This window comes from Eptesicus fuscus, chromosome 14 (genome assembly GCF_027574615.1).
Source record: "Eptesicus fuscus isolate TK198812 chromosome 14, DD_ASM_mEF_20220401, whole genome shotgun sequence".
NCBI lineage: Eukaryota > Metazoa > Chordata > Mammalia > Chiroptera > Vespertilionidae > Eptesicus > Eptesicus fuscus.
Genome location: NC_072486.1, coordinates 54,948,731 through 54,968,803, shown reverse-complemented (window position 1 = coordinate 54,968,803; position 20,073 = coordinate 54,948,731). Strand labels below are relative to the sequence as shown.

Here is a 20,073-nt window from a genome sequence, read left to right as displayed (position 1 = left end):
TCAGAAATAATCCTGGAAATCCCCTTCCCAAGAGACACCATGAAAAGCATGGAAAGTTATTATTTCACAGAGTGGGGATAGTAAAAATAATTGGTCTCTCAGCCCATCTGGAAGCCCGAAAGACACGAAGACAGACTGTTCTAGAAACTACTCTTGTTTCCTTCCAGACATTGTCCAAACACCCTTTGCAGGGGTGTGCTTTTTTTTTTTGGGGGGGGGGTTCATTTATTAAAGCGGGGAGCAGTGCAATAAGGAAGGGCTTAGGACAGAGGAAGCGACAGGAGAGCCCAGGAGGGGCTGGCTGCTTTGGCTCACTGGGGAGTCAGAGAAAAGGGGCCTAGGGGCGGGTTCAGGGGGTGAGCCTAGGACAAGCTGCTGCTGCTCATGGCTCCCCTGATTGCAAGTCTCCTGGGGTCCCTTAGAGTTTACAGTTATGTGCCTACGGGGGGGGATGGAGGGGAAGGAGAAGGCGTGGGCACGTGCTTCAGGGAGGGAGGGTGTTCTGTATCTGGTAACTTTTTTTTTAAATATATTTTATTGATTTTCTACAGAGAGGAAGGGAGAGGGATAGAAAGCTAGAAACATCGATGAGAGAGAAACATCGACCAGCTGCCTCCTGCACCCCCTCCACTGGGGATGTGCCTGCAACCAATGCTCATGCCCTTGACCGGAATCGAACCTGGGACCCTTCAGTCCGCAGGCCGACGCTCTATCCACTGAGCCAAACCAGCTTCAGCTGTATCTGGTAACTTTTAATCCTGTGTACGGAGGTCCTCTCTGGTTATAAAGATGCCCTCAGTGCACCTTAAACACCGACTGACTGCATATCATGTTCCTATAGATGGGAAGATGAACCACAGATTACCGCAATCAAAATATGAAAACAAGACCATTCGGTGAGGCTTAAATAGTGGTGATGTTTGTACAACCTTGTGGCTGTACTAAAAATCATTAAGTGATACACTATAAATGGTGACTATTATTGTATGCAAATTATATAAAGTTTTTCTCTCTAAAAATAGTCATTTACATCATGGCAGCAGGCTTAAAAACCAAAAGGGACTCTTGCCATTTAAAGTGTTAAAGAATGGAACAATGTAGTTGGGTGGGAAATATTTTTTTTTTTAATCCCAGTAAGTTCATCTTAAGTTCAGTTACAACTAAATGCTCAACAGCACGTTCAGTCTTCACTCAACATATAACTCTTCTACCAGCCAAGTTTTATGACTTCTCACAGCAATGTAAACATGTTTTATAATTTTAACATAAAGGCTTACGTTTGAGTAGTAAGACAATGTGCCGTAAGTCTCCTTGCTCTTTTATTAAGCGGAAAGAAAAGAAACCCAGGAAATCTGCCACTTACTATTGAGCAGAAAAAGCTTTAATTTGAGGTGTGTTTTAACCTGATTAGGTAGCCCCAGGGGTCCCAAATATCCTACTTACTTCTCTTATCAGCAAAGAGAGGTGATTCCTCTCAGACGGCCTGGCAAAGGTGTTACATCCAAGATAATGGCATTAAGGTTCTCTTAATTAAAGCTGATCCCGTAAAGGGAGATTTACTGTTGTGATTTCCGATATGTATGTACATTCAGAGGCCAAATCATGAAGAGTCATTTATTTTATACTGAGAAGTTTCCAAAAGTAACCAGGTTTACTACAAATATAAGGAGATGATGTTAGGTAATACACAAACAAACTTTTAAAAGTTTTAATAGTTGTCTATGTAAGAAATGTCCAAACCTGGAAAGCATTTTCATGAGTTTATTTGAGCCCAAACTGGCAATTGCCAGGAAGCAAGACCTCAAATGCTCCCGAGAATGACGGGATTTTGTTGTTTGTTTGTTCTCTATTTCAGTTTTATTTTTATTGAATTTATTGGGGTGACACTGGTTAACAACATTATACAGCTTCAAGTGCATAACTCTACCACACATCATCTGTACACTCATGTTTTTCTTTGTTTTTTAATATTTTTCATTTTTTTGTTCTTATTTGTTTTCTCTTTTATTCTTTTCTCCAGTAAATGTTTGTAGTAGCCAGCCAGTGTGGCTCAGTGGTTGAACTAGGAGGCCACAGTTGGATTGCGGGTCAGGGCACATGCCCAGGTTGTGAGCTCGATCACCAGCAGGGGGCGTGCAGGAGGCAGCCGATCAATGATTCTCATCATTGATGTTTCTCTTTTTCCCTCTCACTTCCTCTTTGAAATAAGTAAATATATATTTATTTTTATTTTTTTAAAAAAATATATTTTACTGATTTTTTTACAGAGAGGAAGGGAGAGGGACAGAGAGTTAGAAACATCGATGAGAGAGAAACATCGATCAGCTTGCCTCCTGCACACCCCCCACTGGGGATGTGCCTGCAACCAAGGTACATGCCCTTGACCAGAATTGAACCTGGGACCTTTCAGTCTGCAGACCGACACTCTATCCACTGAGCCAAACCGGTTAGGGCAGTAAATATAATTTTTTAAAATGTTTGTGGTAGCTATAAACCACAAATTACAATAAAAAAATAAGATCCTAATAAATTAATGGCCAAATTATATGAACAGGCAATTCCAAGAGGATATATAAATTATAAACAAAACTGGAAAACTGTTCACTTTCTGTAGTAACTGACAATTACAGTAACAAAAACCTTTAGTTATTGCTAAATTAACAAACACAGAAAAGACAGAGGGAGGGCGGGGGAAGAGGAAGGGAAGAAAGGAAGGAGGGAGGGATGGAGAGAGGGAGAGGATTAGAGGAGGGAGGGAGGGAGGCAGGAAAGCAGCAGCCATGGTGAGACAGATTAAACTGGTTCCATTTCTATTTCCATTTCTTCGCCTGAAAATAAAAATAGTACCAGCTACTGGTGGGAGAAATAGCCTGCTGCCTTCCAATAATAAGTCTTCCTGTATACCTGATTGATGGGGGGGGGGGGGGGGCGGGGGGCGGGGAGCCACTGAGTTGCAGGTGGTTGTTGGAGGGGCGGCACTTCTGAGAAAGCCCTATTCACCCCCTCCCCCTGCCCCTCCCCCTCCCCCTCCTGCCTTTTTCCAGCCCGTGGACACCTGTTGGCTGGTGCTTCAGCAGGCGTCTTGGGTCCTGATATAAGCGTGAGGATGGAAAGGTGGAAACCGCGGGCTAAGTCGGGCAGAGCAGAGGTGAGAAAGAGCCTGACCTGACGAGGCAGGGCTCTCCCACACCTTGGTCTCCGTACCTCCCGACGTCTTCTACGTGGGAAAGAAACGAAGGCTCTCTCCTGTCTCAGACACTGTTGTTTCTGGTCTCTACTACTGACTTGCAGTTGTGTGCATTTTTTTTTTTTTAAGGCTGGTCAAGTGAGGCAGTGGGAGGAACAAGGAAACCTGTGACCAACTGGCTGTGATGACTTAGAAGCACTGCACTCTGACTAGCCAGCTGTGTGCCCTTCTTAACTGATCAACTGCCTCCAGCGGGAAATGGGGATGAAATGAGACGATGTTTGTATAACGTGGCACAGTGCCCATTGCAACATAAGCGCTCACGGCTGTTCGTATGGTTTCTCATCTCTGAATGGAGGTATCCACGAAGTGTCTGAAACCTCACTGTAACCATAAATCAAATACACTCAGCATGAGTTCTTATCTGCGTAGTTAGCACACGTATATGGCTCCAAAGGCATTCACTGCTAATATTCTGCTAACATGAGAACACTTTGGGCTCAAATGAAAAACCACCTGAAAGGGAAAACGCCACCAGTTAATTGTTTTCTGAAATAGGTTGCTCTTATTTCAAGGGGCAACGTAAGTGTATTAAGAAACCCTCCCAGGTGCTACGTGCCTATTGGAAAACACGACCTCAAAACCACTCCAACCACAAATGTAACAGATATGCACCCAAACCAGTCACCGCAGCTTCCTCATGGAAGGCACGGCACCATGGATGATTTCACACTAAAAATACCTCTATCGGTCCACATTGCTTTCCATGTATAATTAGCATCTTTTAGAGAAAGAAAAACCTTCCACACCTCAGTTTGGAATGGCCTCGGTGATGTGGGGGTGAGGTGGGGGAGAAAAGGGGTGGCAGGGAGGTGTGACTCACTCAAACTCTAGTCAGAGGAGCAAACCTGGCCCTTGTCCAGGCACCGACACAGTGTTCCGTGTCAGCAGTTGTAACATCCATCTTTCTAATGCCCAGCCCTTGAGGATGGTCAAGGTCGATGGGTTCCCAATGTCAGGTGAGGCTGCTAAGGGATGGAAGAAACAAGTTATCGGCCACAGAGAAAGCTCTGTTCCTGCCTATGAGGCTATGCAGGGTCTTCAACAACAGGATTTCCTCAGGGTGGGGGTGGGGCATGGTGGGGGGCAGGGAGGTGCAGAGGTGTGGATGGATTGTCAGGATTTGGGCATTTGTATCTGTACATTGTAAAGGGGCTTACATTCCAGATCATTCAGAAGACACTCAAACACTAACTTAACTTCAACAGGCATGAAAATTATTTGCTTAGTATTTTCTAGAGATTCAGCCAGAAGTTTCATGAAGAGATGTTTTCACAAAGAAGAGGATGAAATGTTTCAGAGAGATGGAGATGAGGAACGTTCCTGAGATACAGAGTTTATCATCTCAATTTTGAAATAAAATGTTGGGAAAACTGAGTTGGTATCTTCTATTGTTTGGCTCCCTAAGTCATTCTAAATCCCTTCTAACCTAGGAAGAGCATGGATGGATGGATGGATGGATGGATGGATGGATGGATGGATGGATGGATGATCAGACCAATTCAGGAAAATAGGGAATAACATGGGAAAGAATGCTTCACAGCCCTATCAGTTCCTTAAAAACAACAATGGGAAAATTACCCATGGCCTTCCTTCAAAAAAATCTAATAAAGAACTGACACCCAGCTGACATGGCTCAGTGGTTGAGTGTTGACCTATGAACCAGGAGGTCACAGTTCAATTCCTTGTCAGGGCACATGCCCAGGTTGCAGGCTCAATCCCCAGTGGGGGTCAGGGGTGCAGGAGGCAGCCAACCAGTGATTCTCTCTCATCATTGATGTTTTTATCCCTCTCTCCCTTCCTCTCTGAAATCAATTAAAATATATATTTTTAAAAAGAACTTACATATTGGGGGCTTACTCTGAAACTCAAAGGCTTAAATTGAGCTCAAGCTTCATTAAAACAAATTCTAGGTGACCGGCAGGCATTTTACTCTACTCCATTTTAGCCAGAAATAATTGGGCCTCTGTAGAGTTTTTTAAACTGAACTTGTGTGTGTCTGTGTGTGTGATATAATTTGTTTTGCAATGTCAATAAGAAGAAAGTCTCAAACTCCATTTGCCTTCAGCCAGGCACTCGTGGTCCAACCCTCCCACCTCCCCAAAGCAGGAGAAATCAATCCAGATCCATGCTGCCCGTTGGGGTTTCTTACCTGTGTATATTTCCTGGAAATCTTTCCAGTCTGGGGCTTTTTTGCTTCTCCTTCACAACAGCCAAATCCCACCTAGAAGTTGCACCACTGATGGCTTCTGGACATATTTTCCCAAGAAGCCTGGCGCCCAGGTCTTCTCCTTCCCGTTCAGCTCAGTTCTGTGAACGGGATTATTTAAGAAACAATCTTGCATCCTGGACAAGTGAGTGACATCCAGGTCACACCCCCTTCTCAGTCAGCCCTTCACCTGATCCCTTTGCTAGTATAAAGGGGAAATTACATCTCTTATGGAAACAGAAAGAGGCTGCCACGCTTTGGAGGAAACTAATATGTTGTTCTCAGGAAGGCTGGGGCGATTTCTGAAAGAGCAGGGGTCTAGGCCAGGTGCAGAGGGAAGTTCTGCATTTTCAAACCTTCCCTTGCAGCCATCACTGTTTAGGATTGAAGGGCAAAAGGCTGGTTGGTGATCCATCTAAGCAGAGCATGGTTTTAGACGGCTGTTGAGAAGGGCAATAAGGAGCTGAGAACCTTGAAACTGTCCAGTGACCTTGGCAGCATGGGATCAACGTTATTGGCTGCATGCCTTGTCCGTGCCCAGTGCTTTACCATCCCCTTCCACAGCCCAGAGGTGGAGATCACCGTCCCCACTTTGGCCATAAGGGGAACAACTCCACATCCTGCCTGAGAGCACACACAATAAACTATCAGAGATGGAGCTCAAGGATACACATCTTTTGATTCCAACTGTCATTCTTGGGCTCAGCCTGTTTTAATCATTAAATGAATATTTGTTGAGCATCTAGTTGTGCCCTACGTTGTGCTGGACGGGTCATGCATGACCTTGATGTGGAAGGTGACAGAGAAGCCCCCGTGGGTATGAGTAATGACACTTCCATAAGCACCAGGCAACCCAATACAGGGAGGGGCAGGTGGGGTTGAAAAGAAGAGACCTGTCCAAAGGCCTCTTAGTCTTCTGGAATCTTACTTAGATCTAGATACTAAGTGGAAGTGCATCGTAAATTGTAAAGCACTATGTATTAAGTAGACTTCATTCTACCAGGATAGTTACCATAGACATAATAATTAACCTGGATAAAGGTCATTCAGACTAAAGAGTTAATGGAACAACCTTTTTTAAAAAATTAAATTTATTAGGATAACATTGGTTAATAACATTTTTAGATGTAAGATTCCATAATATATCATCTGTATATTTCATGTATGCTCACCCTGCCCCAAAGTATATTTACATTCCATTACATATATTTTCCCCCTTTACCCTTTTCATCCTTCCCCACTTCTACCCGCTACCCCCCGGTAACCACCATACTGTTGTTTGTTTCCATAAGTTTATTCATTTGTTGCTGTTTTATATCCCACATGAGTGAAATCATGTGGTTCTTGTCCTTTTCCATCTGACTTATTTCACTTAGCATGATACTCTCAAGATTCACCCATGCTGCCACAATGGCAGTATCTCATCATTTTTCACGGCTGAGTAGTATTTCATTGTACGTATGTGCCACATCTTTATCCAATCATCCATTGGAGGGCACTTTAGTTATTTCCATGTCTTGGCCACCGTGACTAATGCTGCAATGAACACAGGGGTGCATACATCTTTGGGAATAAATGTTTTCAAATTTTGGGGGTAGATACCCAGATGAGGGATTGCTAGGTCATATGGTAGCTCGCTTCTTAATTTTTTGAGGAACCTCAATAGTGTTTTCCATAGAGGCTGCATCAGTTTACATTCCCATTAGACAGTGGACAAGGGTTCCTTTTTCTCCACATTCTCTCCAATATATTTCTCGTCTTATTGATGATAGCCATTCTAACAGGTGTGAGCTCGTTGTGGTTTTGATTTGCATTTCCCTTGTAACTAGTGAAGGTGAGCATCTTTTCATATATCTGTTGGCCATCTATATGTCTTCTTGGGGAAAGTGTCTATTCAGGTCCCCTGCCCATTTTTTAATTCGATTGTTTGTTTTTGTTGTTGAGTTGTATGCGTGTGTTTTTTTCTCATTAAACTTTGTTATTTTAATGGGTCTCAAAATTCTGTGACGGATTTTTGGTCATGTTGTTTCCATTAAAAGGTACTGATTTTAAAAACGAATAACTTAAAAACTGCCACACACACAAAAGAGCCAAATGCTCCACAAAACACTCGCTTTTCCTTCGGAAGGTTTTCCGATGCATTGTGATCATTAACCAGTCCTTTACTATTAAACTTAACTGGCCAATTGAGACACCGTTCTGAGACCGTTCCTCCACCACTGAGTAAGACTGGGGTGGCAGGTGTTGGGAATAATATTCATTTAGCCTTCCGAGCTTTCTGGACAGACCTGGTGACTTTGCCAGCTCCAGCTGCCTTCTTGTCCACTGCTTTGACGACACCCACAGCAACTGTCTGTCTGACGTCACGAACAGCAAAAGAGCCCAGAGGAGGGTAGTCAGAGAAGCTCTCAACATGCATGGGCTTCCCAGGAATCATATTAACAATGGCAGCATCACCAGATTTCAAAAACTTCCAGTTTTGTAGACATCCTGGAGGAGCAGTCACAGGGGCTTGTCAGTTGGACGAGTTGGTGGCAGGATGCAATCCAGAGCTTCAAGTAGTGTGGTTCCTCGGCATTGCCATCTTGACGGGTGACCTTCCATCCCTCGAACCGAGGCATGTTAGCACTTGGATCCAGCATGTTGTCACCATTCCAACCAGAAATTGGCACAAACGCTACTATGTCAGGGTTGTAGCCAATTTTCTTAATGTAGGTGCTGACTTCTTTAACAATTTCCTGGTATCTATTCTGGCTGTAGGGCGGCTCGGTGGGATCCATTTTGTTAACACCAACACTCAGCTGTTTCACACCCAGCATGTAAGCCAGAAGGTCATGCTCATGGGTCTGTCCATTATTGGAAATACCTGCTTCACATTCACCAACACCAGCAGCAACAATCAGGACAGCACAGTCAGCCCGAGATGTGCTGATACTCCTATTTTTGATGACGTCTCTGTGCCCTGGGGCATCAGTGATGGTCACATAATACTTGCTGGTCTTGAATTTCCACAGGGAGATGTCAATGGTGATACCTTGCTCCCGTTCAACTTTCAGTTTATCCAAGACCCAGGCATACTTGAAGGAGCCCTTCCCCATCTAGGCAGCATCCTTCTCAAATTTCTCGATGGTTCTTTTGTCGATCCCACCACATTTGTAGATCAGATGGCCAGTAGTGGCAGACTTGCCGGAATATACGTGTCCAATGACCACAATGTTAATGTCTTTTCCTTCCCCATCTTGGGTTTGAGTTAACAGTGGTTTTCATGACATCTGTGTTCTAGCGGCAAACCCATTGCGAAAAAGCTGTATGGTTTTTTATTTGTTGTTTGTTTGTTTGTTTTATACATTTTAGTCCCTTATTGGAGATATCATTACAAATATCTTTTTCTATTTGGTAGGTTGCCTTTTTGTTTTGTTGATGGTTTCTTTTGCTGTGCAGAAGCTTTTTAGTTTGATGTAACCCCATTCATTTATTTTTGCTTTTACTTCTCTGGCCTTTGGGGTCAAGTTCACAAAAAACCCTCTGAGACCAAGGTCCATACGTTTAGTACCTATATGTTCTATGCATCCATTGTTACAGTTCTTATATTTAACCCTTTAACTCATGTTGAGTTAATTTTGTATGTGGTGTCAGCAGTCTAGGTTCATTCTTTTGCATGTGGCTTTCCAGTTTTCCCAGATGCTTTCCTTTCTCCATTGTATGTTTTTGGCTCTGTGTCACTTCTGTTCTGTTTGTCTGTTTGTCTATTTGGAGCAATCTTATTCTACACCTGGTCCTTGAACTTGTCCAAGCCTACAAATCACTTTCTCCAGTTACTCCAGCCTAATGTGCTCTCAGAGCAAACAAAGTTGCTGATGATGTCAGGTGGGGATTAACAATGCAGAGAGCCACACGGGGGCCAGCCCTCCATCAAACACAGACCATTAGCTGTTCTTCATCACCCAGAGAGAAAAATCTATGAGGAAGTTCCTGATCTTGTACAGCTTAGCCTCAGACGAAGATAAAAGGTGTTTGAGGAAGCAGGAAATGAAGGAATTAAATAACAATCCTTCTTTAGGAGTAGTTTGTGTAGCTCTATTGTTTAACTTTGCCCTGAAATTATCAACACTAAATTTTATGAAGTAATTTTGAATAAAGACATCTTACGGAAAAAGTGAATGGCCCAAGAAGTTTATTTTCTTAAATATAATACTTACAATATGACAATAAAACATCAATTTAGCAACCCCTCCCCAATTTTTCTATCACTTTAGTATTTGACAATTAAGACCCCACAGGAGGTTGGAATGACTTGCTACGTAGTTCCTCTATAACATGGTGAAGTCGAATCAAATCCCAGGGCTTGTAGCTAAATAATACATGGCTTCCTGCCTCTGGTTGGCTGAGAACAATCATTCCATTGACAGCCTTGCACGGCGGATGTCAAAGACAAGACTGATACAGAAAGTGGTGTCGGCCATCGGCCACGGGACCTGCAGCTACTCCTCGGCTGTCCCATCCAGGATGTTTTTAAAGGAGAATGGAGAAAACTTGTACCCAGCCCCGACGTAGAACTTGTTCTGGAACTCCACCCTGTTGTTGGGGGCAAGAAAAGGGGGGTTAAACACCCATCTCTAGGGGGTACCCAGAGGCAGGCAGCTGGAGCTAGGAAGCATTTGTCAAAACCAAATGCAGAGTCAGGAAGGCGTGGGGGGAGGAACCCAGGCTGATGCTGCCACAGGGAACCTCTGAGGCTTTTATAACCTTCTCTCTTACACCTTTCCTACCACCCCCCCCAACCAGGCCTCTGCTGGTGGCCTCACAGACCAGCATAGCCACCCCACCCCCAGCACCCTCGCTTTGAACCACTGTCTGATGAGCTAGTGAGCAGAGTGCTTAGCAGGTTACACGTGCTTTTTCGTTTTCATCCTGATGCTAAACTGCATAACAATCAGAACCTTAGTTTATATTTCTATAACTTACAGAACAGATATCACGTAAGATCATTTATGTTTATAATGTTGCAGAGTTCGCTTCCTAAGGACACGGGCTGAAATGATGCTATAACCTTAGGCAGGGGACGCTGTGATTCTCAACTCAGTAGTGAAGTATAAAAACATTTTTTACGAACAGCAGGTACAGAGGGAGGCGGAAGCTGAAGACGGGCTACATTCCGGACAAATCTGTGAATGTCAAGGGGGCCTTCTCCCTGGCAGGCACCCTCCTTCAATTTCCACTTTCTGAGAATTTGGAAGCCTGGACTATGGGTGTTAACTCCTGCACTCGGCAACAAAGGCCAAAGGTCCCAGACTCAGCCGGCCTTTTCAGATCCGTCATCTTACCAACATCTGCAGGTATCCCTTATTCTAAAGCCAATTGTAATAGAACAAGTGGAAATGTAAAGGAGAAGGAGTAAAGGGGAACTAGCATTTCTCACAGGGTAGCCATGATATATGCATACATATATGATATCATTGAATAGTTCACCTACAGGTGCCTAAACTAAGGTTCCGGAAAGGTATGTCAGTGGCTAATGCTACACAACAGGTCAGAACTTGGACCCAGTCGGCTGGCCTGACAGCCCGACTTCCACCCTAGAGCCCTCAGAGGTCCTGCAGCCCGGCCGTCCTCACCAGTGCAGCCGCAGGGCGTGCAGGAAAGCAGAGAGCCCCTCCATGATCAGCAGGATGGCTACTGTCAGAACAGCAAACACAGCAAAAATGATAAAGACCCCGATGAGTCCTCCCCAGCCTCGCAGGCGGAGGCCGATGTTCATCACCATGGTCCAGAGCACTTCGGACAGTTCTGCAAGAGGCGAGAGCAACATCACGGGTTTATTGGCAAATGCAGGCTATTCCTAAGAAAGAAGAGCCGGAAAGAACCCAGAGAAGGCACTGCTACAAGCACATGCTCCGAGCTCTGCACCACGGCTGGAGGCTCACTCACCTGCATGGGCCAGGCTGAGGGCCCAGAGCCGGAGGTAAGAGGCTGTGTTTGAAATGCAGCCCAGGCAGTACTCGATCGTGTGGATGGCCTGATGCACGAATATGTCTCCAAAGTTGAACTGAAAGAGGAAACTTTTTGTTCTATTTCATTAAGTACTTTCTACATACAGAGTAGTATAAATAATATGTAGATGAGTAAGACATGGGCTTTGCTGTTAAGGTATTTCCAGGTGAACTAGAGGAAAATAAATATTACTGTACGTGTAGAAAGAGAATTAGCAGCACCAAGTAGGATGTGGTGTGTGTGCAGTAACATGTCCCAGAAGTTGTTGAAAAAGGCTCATGAGATTTATGCTGGGCCATGAAGGATGGGGAGGCATCGGAAGTCAAAGAAAAACAAGACCATTCCTGGTAAAGAGAAGGACTCTAGTAAGGCGGGTAGGTGGGAGTATCACAGAGGCAAGTTTCGGGGAAAAACAATTTGGCTGGAACTGGGAGCCTGTGTAGGTGACCAGTAAGAGAGTGCAGGTGTTGAAGTTTCAGGAAAGACCAACGCAGGACAGAGCTGAGAAAATGACCCGGAATCCCTGAGCAGCCATAAAAAGGATCTGAATAGAACGTGGCAAGGGAACATAAGGAAATATTTGGGGGAAGATTAATCTGGAAGCAAAATGAACCAGTGAAGGGACAGCCTATAAGCAAAAAAGTCGGGTTGTGGATTAGCTTAGGGACCCTGGGTGTGAGGGGAGGAGAAACGGGGGGAAGACAGGGATGATGCCCACTGTTCCCTCCATGCACTCTGATGCCGTGGGGGACACAGAATGACTGGCGCCTTCTCTGCCCTCAAGTAGCTCACTGTCTACCAGGGAGAATATGCAGACAGACAGACACCACACACCAGTATGGGAAGTGCCCTCATCGAGAATGCAGCGGCATTGTGGGAACACAGAGAAGGACCCTTTGCCCAGAAGGGGCCAGGGTCACACAGGACTCTGAGATTCCTGAGTCCGAGTAGTGAAAAGAGTTGCATTGACAAAAATGGATAAATTGGGAAAGGAGATGAGCAGTTAATTGTCAGATGTGTCACGTTCCAGGTGACAGCTGCCCATACAAGTAGGATCTCTCAGCACACAATAGTAGAGGCAGAACACGCTCAGAAGAAAAGTCTAGGCTGGAAATGGACACCTGGGACGTCCCCTGTGGGAGGAGGGACAGTGGGAGCGAGGAGGACTGAGAAGATCAATAAGGAAAAGATCGTTGGAAGAAGAGCTCTCACTCAGCCTTGGGGAACATCTTTCAGAGATAGGAGGAACCACCTGGCTGCAGTCAAGGATGGAGAGGTATCTAGGGAGGAATGGGGGTGTGGTCAACCATGTCAGTTGCTATAGAAAAGACAAAAATCAATGCCTCTCAATTTGGCAATGAAAACCGCTAGGAGGAGTGGAAGGCTGGGGATGAGCAGAGATGGACAGAGTAGGTAGAGAGAGTCAAGGAAAAGGAAGAATGTGTAGTGAAGAATTAACCCTACCCAAAGAGAGGTTCAGCTTTGTCCTGGCCCCGAGGGCCACCTCCAAGTCCTTATACTTTCACAAGTGAAAGAAATGCTTTTGTTATTTTTGGTGAGTTCTTGGGACCACTTCTGGCCGTTTATTTGGGGGTAGGCCACCCCAGAAAGACCAACCAAGTGGTTAGAATTGGACTTGGAGACACATGCTCTCAGCCCCATCTCCAGGAAAGAAAGGGCGACAGAGACCACCTGGGTGGCACTAGATCAACCATGCCTGTGTAATGAGGCCCCAATAAAACATCGGGCAGTGAGCTTCCGGGCTGGCCACCTGCGCACGCATTACCACACGTCAGTGCTGGGCGAAGAACGCACCCCTGAGAACACAGAAGCTTCGCTTTGGAGTCCTCCCAGTGGCTTCCCCGTGTGCCCCTTCCTCTGGCTGGTTCTGATGTGTGTGCTTTTGCTACAACAAAACTAAGCATTGCCCTTTCCTGAGTTCTATGAGTGGGTTTATAAATGATTGAACCCAAGGCAGTCTGAGGGGACCCTGAACTTGTAACTGGCTGGTCTGAAGGGAGGGTGGTCCTGGGGAGCCCCAAACTTGTGGCTAGTGTCAGAAGTCTTGGGTAGACTTGGCAGTCTGGGCACTGTCCTTACCCTTGAGTTCAGTTAACTCTTGGTGAGGAGAGAAGTGAGAGAGGACTTCTAGGGGGAGGTGGAGTTAAGCCTGAATTCACCTTGCAATGGGAGACCCATGCATGACCATGGGGGGGGTTTGCGGGGGTGTGTGTGTGGGGGGGGGCTTCAAATGGAACCTGATGTTACCCAAACAGGGGCAGCCGGGTTATGGTTTGGTGGCCGGTGAACAGGGACTGGATACATGTCGAGGGCATGAGAAGATTATAGAAGCTGTACTGGACAGGCTGGGCCTGGTAAGTCTGAAGATGTGAGGGTTGGAGTCTAAAACATTCCAGCAAGTCTAACAAACTTAGTAATATCAATAGCCACCAATATGGGCTATTCTCCTTACCTGGAATCTTGTAGGAACAGTTGTTCAAAATCCAGATTGTTTTTCTCATTAGGTCTAATGACCATCCATTCATTCAAATGATTTTTTTAGTAATTAACATCACAAATGGAGCTATTCTTAGCATCCCTCAGGCCTCACAGAACCCTGTCCCCACTGCAGAATAAGAATAGAGCTCCAGATCTCGCTCATCTAGGGGAAATGATGAACAACATAGACTGAGGAACAAGAACAGAACCAGAAACAAGGAGGCATCGATCGGACTATCGGGCCTCAGAGGGAGGATAGGGGAGGTTGGGGGGAGGGGGGAGAGATCAACCAAAGGACTTGTGTGCATGCATATGAGCCTCTCCAACGGTTAAGTTCAACAGGGGGTTGGGGCATCCGTGGGGAGGGGTGTGGGATGGGAATGGGGGGATGAGGACAAATATGTGACACCTTAATCAATAAAGAAATTAAAAAAAAAGAATAGAGCTCCAGTGATAACCCCCAGCCAGTTCAGGACTGTGAGGGAAAATGTGGCACATTCCTGAGTGGGGAGTGGCAGGGAGGGAGGAGGAAACAAAACAATTCCTGAATCCACAGAGAGCAGATAGTCTTACAAAGGTTAATTAATGAAGGAAGTTGTGACAGAGCACGGTGGAGGCAGGAGGCGAAGGAAGCTGTGCACACTTGGGTCCGGACGGGGACTGGGAAAAAAATGATCCACTTTTTGCTTCAATATCTAGGGTGACATTTGGGCTCTGCTCTCACGGTTTGAGGGGCCCTGATGGGAAAGCTGACTTTTGGGGCCCAGTGCTGAGCCAAGGAGGTCTCAGTACCATTGGTGGCCTCTGATGTCACTAGATCTGAAGGCTGACGTTCACCTCACGCTCACAGATGTAGCAGCACCTGGGCTAAAATATTACAACACTCCTAGATTGGTTGGTAAGTAGCTGTTGTTCTGATCCTGTAGGCATCCCCTGCCCTAGGAACTCCCCAGCTTCCTGTGACTCAGCAATTACAGGGCTGCCACCAGCAGGGTCCTCTTGACCCAACCAGCTCTACTGCCTACGTTCATTCTGATCGGCTGGTGCCCACGCCCAAATGGCTCTTCAATACTTGACCACCGCCCCTGACCAGGTCCGCTTCTAGAATCTGTACAAACTGGGAAGTCTTTGTAGGGTGTCGAGTCCCAAATACCTCTTCTTCGTAGTCCTCTTGGGCCCTGCGGGCACCTGCTCTCCTGGGAGGGCTCGAGTTGTCACCTTCAATGTCTTCAGCAGCGTGTTCTTGAATTATGGATGCCTGCAGCTGTCAGCAAGCAAGGAAATGAGGTGCTCGATTCATCCTTAGATTCAGAATCACAACAATTCTATACAAAATACAGGCTCTCGTGAAATATTAGCTATGATCCAGCCACTGTTCTAAACCCTCTCTACGTTATCTCATTTAGCCTTCATAACAATCTTTTTACACGAGCAGAGTCACCACCCCATTTTACAGAGAGGTAAACTACAGCACAGAAAGGTTCACAAATGTGCCCAGGATCCCAGCCGGTAAGGCTGGTTAGCAGCAGAGCCAGGATTCAAACCCAGGCAGGGATTCCAGAGCATGTGCTTTTCTCCATGGCGCCAGAAGGTGCCAAATGGGTCAGTCTTTAGAGTAAACCAACGCACACACCAGAGTGCCTTTCTATTTATACGTATATGCACACAGTCATAAAACCATCAGTGACATACTTAGCCTTGTGACCAAAACATCCAGATTTCTACGGGAAAAGTTAGGTATTAATAACTGCTATGATCTGAATGTTTGTGTCTCCCTCCAAAATTCCTATGTTGAAATCCTAACCTCCAAAGATGATAGTTTTAGAAGGTGGGGCCTTTGGAAGGTGATTAGGACATGAGGGTGGAGCCCTCAGGAATGGGATTTGTGCCCTTATAAAAGACACCCCAGAGAGCATCCTCACCCCTTCCTCTATGTGAGGACACAATGAGAAGGTGCCTTCTCACCATGAGCCAGGAAGGGGCCTTACCCAGAAGGTGAATGTGCTGGAGCCTTGACCTTGGGCTTCCCAGCCTCCAGGACTGTAAGCAGTGAATTTCTGTTGTTTATACGCCACCCAGTCTGTGGTACTTTGTTATAGCAGCCCAAACAGACTAAGACAATCACTTTTCCAACACAAATATACTTTTCTAAATAAAAACATCACTTTATAAAAATAGCTAAGAAAAAAATCCAAGGGAGGGGGAGCGGGGGTGGGGGGGGTGCAAAAATCAAGGTGTAGTGACCATTCAGTTTGGCCTGGTTTTATCCCTGAGTTTCAATCAACTATTTCTTCCCAGTCGCTGTGAAACTTAGTGTCCCATGCTGAAAATTGTTCCTAGAATGATTTCACGGGAGGAGTGTTGCAAATTAGGCATGAAAGTATCAGTGCTTTTCTCTCTTCAGTGAGTCTGCACCTAGTATTTGCAGGCCCCTGGGCAAAGGTCACAATGGAAGTCCATGTGTCATATGTTTAAATACTGAAAAGTTATAAATTAAGCCAACATATTCCTAAGTAAAATATGTTCTAGCCTCATAAGAACTTGAAAGGCCAGGTTCAAATTCAGAGTCCCAGGAGAGCTGGCCTGCGCGATGACACGCCACTTTCCTTCTCAACTCTGGTCCCCTCCCACAGCTGGAGGGCCGGTGTGCACATGTGTGGATACTACCCCCACACTGTCCATGCTCACCGACACTCTCCACAAACTGCTGCCCAGTGGCCACACCAGGATCTAGTTGTGCCAGTGCTGTGGTTGGACCTTTGTAGAGCCCAGAAGTGGGCTTGAGTCCATATGGATAGGAATTCCGGGGTACCAGGTACCGACGGGGCTCTGGGTTCATGGTTCCCTGCCCCCTGGTGAGGAATGTGACTTAAGCGAACATTACTTTAACATTCCGTCAACTGAAGGGAGAAAATATCACAGAAAAAAGAAAAGATAGTTTCTCCACTTCCATCTCTAACTCTAGCCTTTTCTAGTCCTATGCTGGAATTGGTTAAAATAAACATGAATAGTTTGGTAAAAGCATGATACTGGACTTTGTGAATGTTAGTGACTCTTCTCCCCAGTCAAAATACACTTTGTAGTCAGCCCCTTTAGCTAACATCTCATGCTGTTTGACCTGGGTGCTGTCTGAAATAAAAAAATCAATTTTAAATTAGTTACTTGCAACTCTCTAAAGACACAGGTGCCACAGGACGTGCACAGGAAGTTTACAGAAGCACTATTTGTAATTACCAAAACTGGAAACAAGCCAAATAACTATCAGTATCTGAATGGTAACTAAATTGTGGTACATTCATGCAAGGGAGTATTATATAGCAATCACACACACACACACACACACACACACACACAAAAGCAAAGTTTGCAAGACGTAAGATTTAAACCTGCTTGGCCTTAATAGATCATTATTCTGGAAAAGTCAAACTCTGTAGAAGAGAACATATCTGGGTAAGTCCAGTTACCTATCTTGCCACTGTCTTTCAGGCTTGGGCCACGCAGCTTGCTCTCTCAACCCCAGACTTCTATTTCCAAGGGACCCACATGCCTACCCACAGTGAGTGAGCTGAAAGGAATGATTCTTACCTGGGATTTCCGATGATTGGCTCTAAGAATAAATGGCTTAATCAGAAGCATCCACGGTACAGAAATCAAAGCCATAACAACAAAGAAACTTTGGACTTCTTGCTGCAAGACCAGAATGGTAAGATCCTATCACTTTAAGGTGACCACACAGCATACTTTGTATGATAAAAACGCTAAGTGTGAGTCATTTCAGTTGCATTTTATTTTATTTTTTAATATTTTTTATTAATTTCAGAGAGGAAAGGAGAGGGAGAGATAGAAACATAAATGATAAGAGAGAATTATCAATCGGCTGCCTCCTGCATGCCTTCTACTGGTGATGGAGTCCATGACCTGGGCATGTGCCCTGACTGGAAATTGAACCCTGACCTTCTGGTTCATAGGTCAAAACTCAACCACTGAGCCATACCAGCCAGGCCCATTTGTCCATTCTAAACCAGGCTTTCCCCCTCGTGTTGTACAAGCAACTGGAGATTTACTATATTATCTGTTGCTCTTCTTCGATAGTCAAGCACGACAGTAAGTCAGCCAGGACAGTGCTGGGAAGGGGCTGTATTTATCAACCTGCAATGTCTCTCCCAGCTGCTTGATCCCAAAATGAGGTTATGGAAACTTCAAACTGTGTCAAGATAATTCATCTTCATACTAGGGCTTGGGAAAACCAGTCAACCCCAACGATGTTTTTAATGAGAAAAAGCTGGAAAAGCCATGCTCACTGCATATTCCAGACTAAGTGAGGGCTTCAGTCTTCATGAAAAGGGCTATTAGCACGTGAACTGTTTGGTGAATTTCAGTCCTTTGCCTGAAAGTGAAGACTTGCTTGGAAAATCCAAGTAAATTTTCATTTAGACTCAGGCAATGAGTACATTAACCTTCCAAATACATTCATTTAATGCTAATGGCTAGGGGTGGTTCAAGGTTACCACTGACGTATAACAAAAAGATAGGATACCACCAGAGAGCTTTCAGAGGTATACGTCTTCTCTGGTTATTATCGAAAATAGTCTCTTATTTTTTCATTAAAAAAAAAAAGCCCCATCACAAGGCATTTTTTCCTTCTTATTTGCTGCTTCTGAAGGGAAGGAGAAAACAAGTAGGAATCAAACTCGTGAGGACGCGCAGGGCCATGGGAGGAGCCTGACTTTCACCGGGGCCCCAGGGTGAGCACTCACTGGTGGGACAGGTGCACCGCAGGGTCCCCTGGCTTTGGGAAACTCGCCCTAGAACTTGACCCAGAGGAATCACGACTATATCTGTGGGCCTTCCTTTAGTGAAAACTCAACTTTCAAGCAATATTATCAGGTTAATCGCTGGGAGAAGCCAGAGGAAGAGATCTATTTGTGTTACCAAAGAATGACTCACGGAGTGCTATTTATATCCAGCTCCCATGGAACATTTATACTGTTTAAAAATAGAATATCAAGTTGAGAGTGAAGCTGAAATAAATGGAAGGAATCAGAGTGGCAAAGAAGTCCGAGCGTTGGGCGGTGCTGTCCACAGAGGAGGAGCCCAGAGGAAAACAAGAGATAAAACCCAAACGAGCCAGCGGAAGCCCCCGGAGAGCCTGACATGTGAACAGAGGGACTCCTCTTCCTGATCCTATTTCCATTTTCTTTCTTGTAAATCTTAGCTGGAGTTTATTTTTATTTTATTTTTAAAAATATATTTTTGTTGATTTCATAGAGGAAGGGAGAAGGAGAGAGACATAGAAACATCAATGATGAGAGAGAATCATTGATCAGCTTCCCCTGCATGCCCTCTGTGGGGGATCAAGCCCACAACCTGGGCATGTGCCCTTGACCGGAATCGAACCCAGGACCCTTCAGTCCGCAGGCCGAAGCTCTAGCCACTGAGCCAAACTGGTTAGGGCAAGATAGCTCAGTCTTGCAAATAACTAGTCTCTGTGGTACTCAAGAGTATAAGAGAGATCTACCATAATTAGGTGCATAAAAGAAGAAAAAGCCCATAATACCTGATGTTTGTACAGGGGTGCATTCGAGGGGTCGTTATAGTTAAACATAAACATGTTGATGAAGTGGATGAGGATGCTGGGGGCCTTCTGGGACATGTGGACATCGTAGTAGCACCATTTGAAAATGATCATGAAAACCAGGTATCCAAACAGGCACAGCATAAAAATCATCTCCGGAATAAATTGCAGAAGGATGTTGAGCGTTTTTCTGAAGTATCTATGGGGACACACACACAGAACATTGAGAAAAAATATCAGTAACTAATTATTCTTCCCAAAGCATAAAATGTTAACTGCATTCACTCCCCTGGGAAGCAGCAATCATACTCGGATGGAAAGGAAAGTGCGTTTGCACAAAAGATTTGGAGAGAAGCAAAGTCTAGAGGTCAAGTCTGAAGCAAAGATTGAGCCCACACAGTCAGTTGGTGATTTGGCCAAAGCTTCAAATGCAGGCCCAACTCATGTCAAAACATTGAAAACACACGGGTATATGGGGGTGACTTGAGAGCTTTCCTCCTAAGAATGCCTTAAGATAGGGGGGCAAAGTAGGGCCCTCAGGTTTTGTTTTGT

The 20,073-nt window shown here is 45.2% G+C and overlaps 2 protein-coding genes and 1 pseudogene across 2 annotated transcripts in view; all 3 read right to left on the bottom strand.

The window, feature by feature from the left end:
* SVOPL (SVOP like) overlaps positions 1–7,893 on the bottom strand; it is a 49,769-nt gene extending 41,876 nt beyond the window's left edge. The window contains 1 exon segment of the mRNA XM_054726048.1: positions 7,745–7,893. Within this exon segment, the coding sequence (XP_054582023.1) occupies positions 7,745–7,893 (149 nt within the window).
* Positions 7,894–7,919: 26 nt separating this feature from the next.
* Positions 7,920–8,751, bottom strand: LOC103294161 (putative elongation factor 1-alpha-like 3; annotated as a pseudogene).
* A 1,167-nt stretch (positions 8,752–9,918) lies between these two features.
* Positions 9,919–20,073, bottom strand: part of ATP6V0A4 (ATPase H+ transporting V0 subunit a4) — a 42,837-nt gene continuing 32,682 nt past the window's right edge. The window contains exons 15-20 of the mRNA XM_008150486.3: positions 19,504–19,720; positions 17,532–17,633; positions 15,100–15,210; positions 11,385–11,502; positions 11,072–11,243; positions 9,919–10,031 (exon numbers count right to left, since the gene is read on the bottom strand). Of these exons, the coding sequence (XP_008148708.2) occupies positions 9,938–10,031; positions 11,072–11,243; positions 11,385–11,502; positions 15,100–15,210; positions 17,532–17,633; positions 19,504–19,720 (814 nt within the window). The 3' untranslated portion in view covers positions 9,919–9,937. The remainder of the gene's footprint in view (positions 10,032–11,071; positions 11,244–11,384; positions 11,503–15,099; positions 15,211–17,531; positions 17,634–19,503; positions 19,721–20,073) is intronic.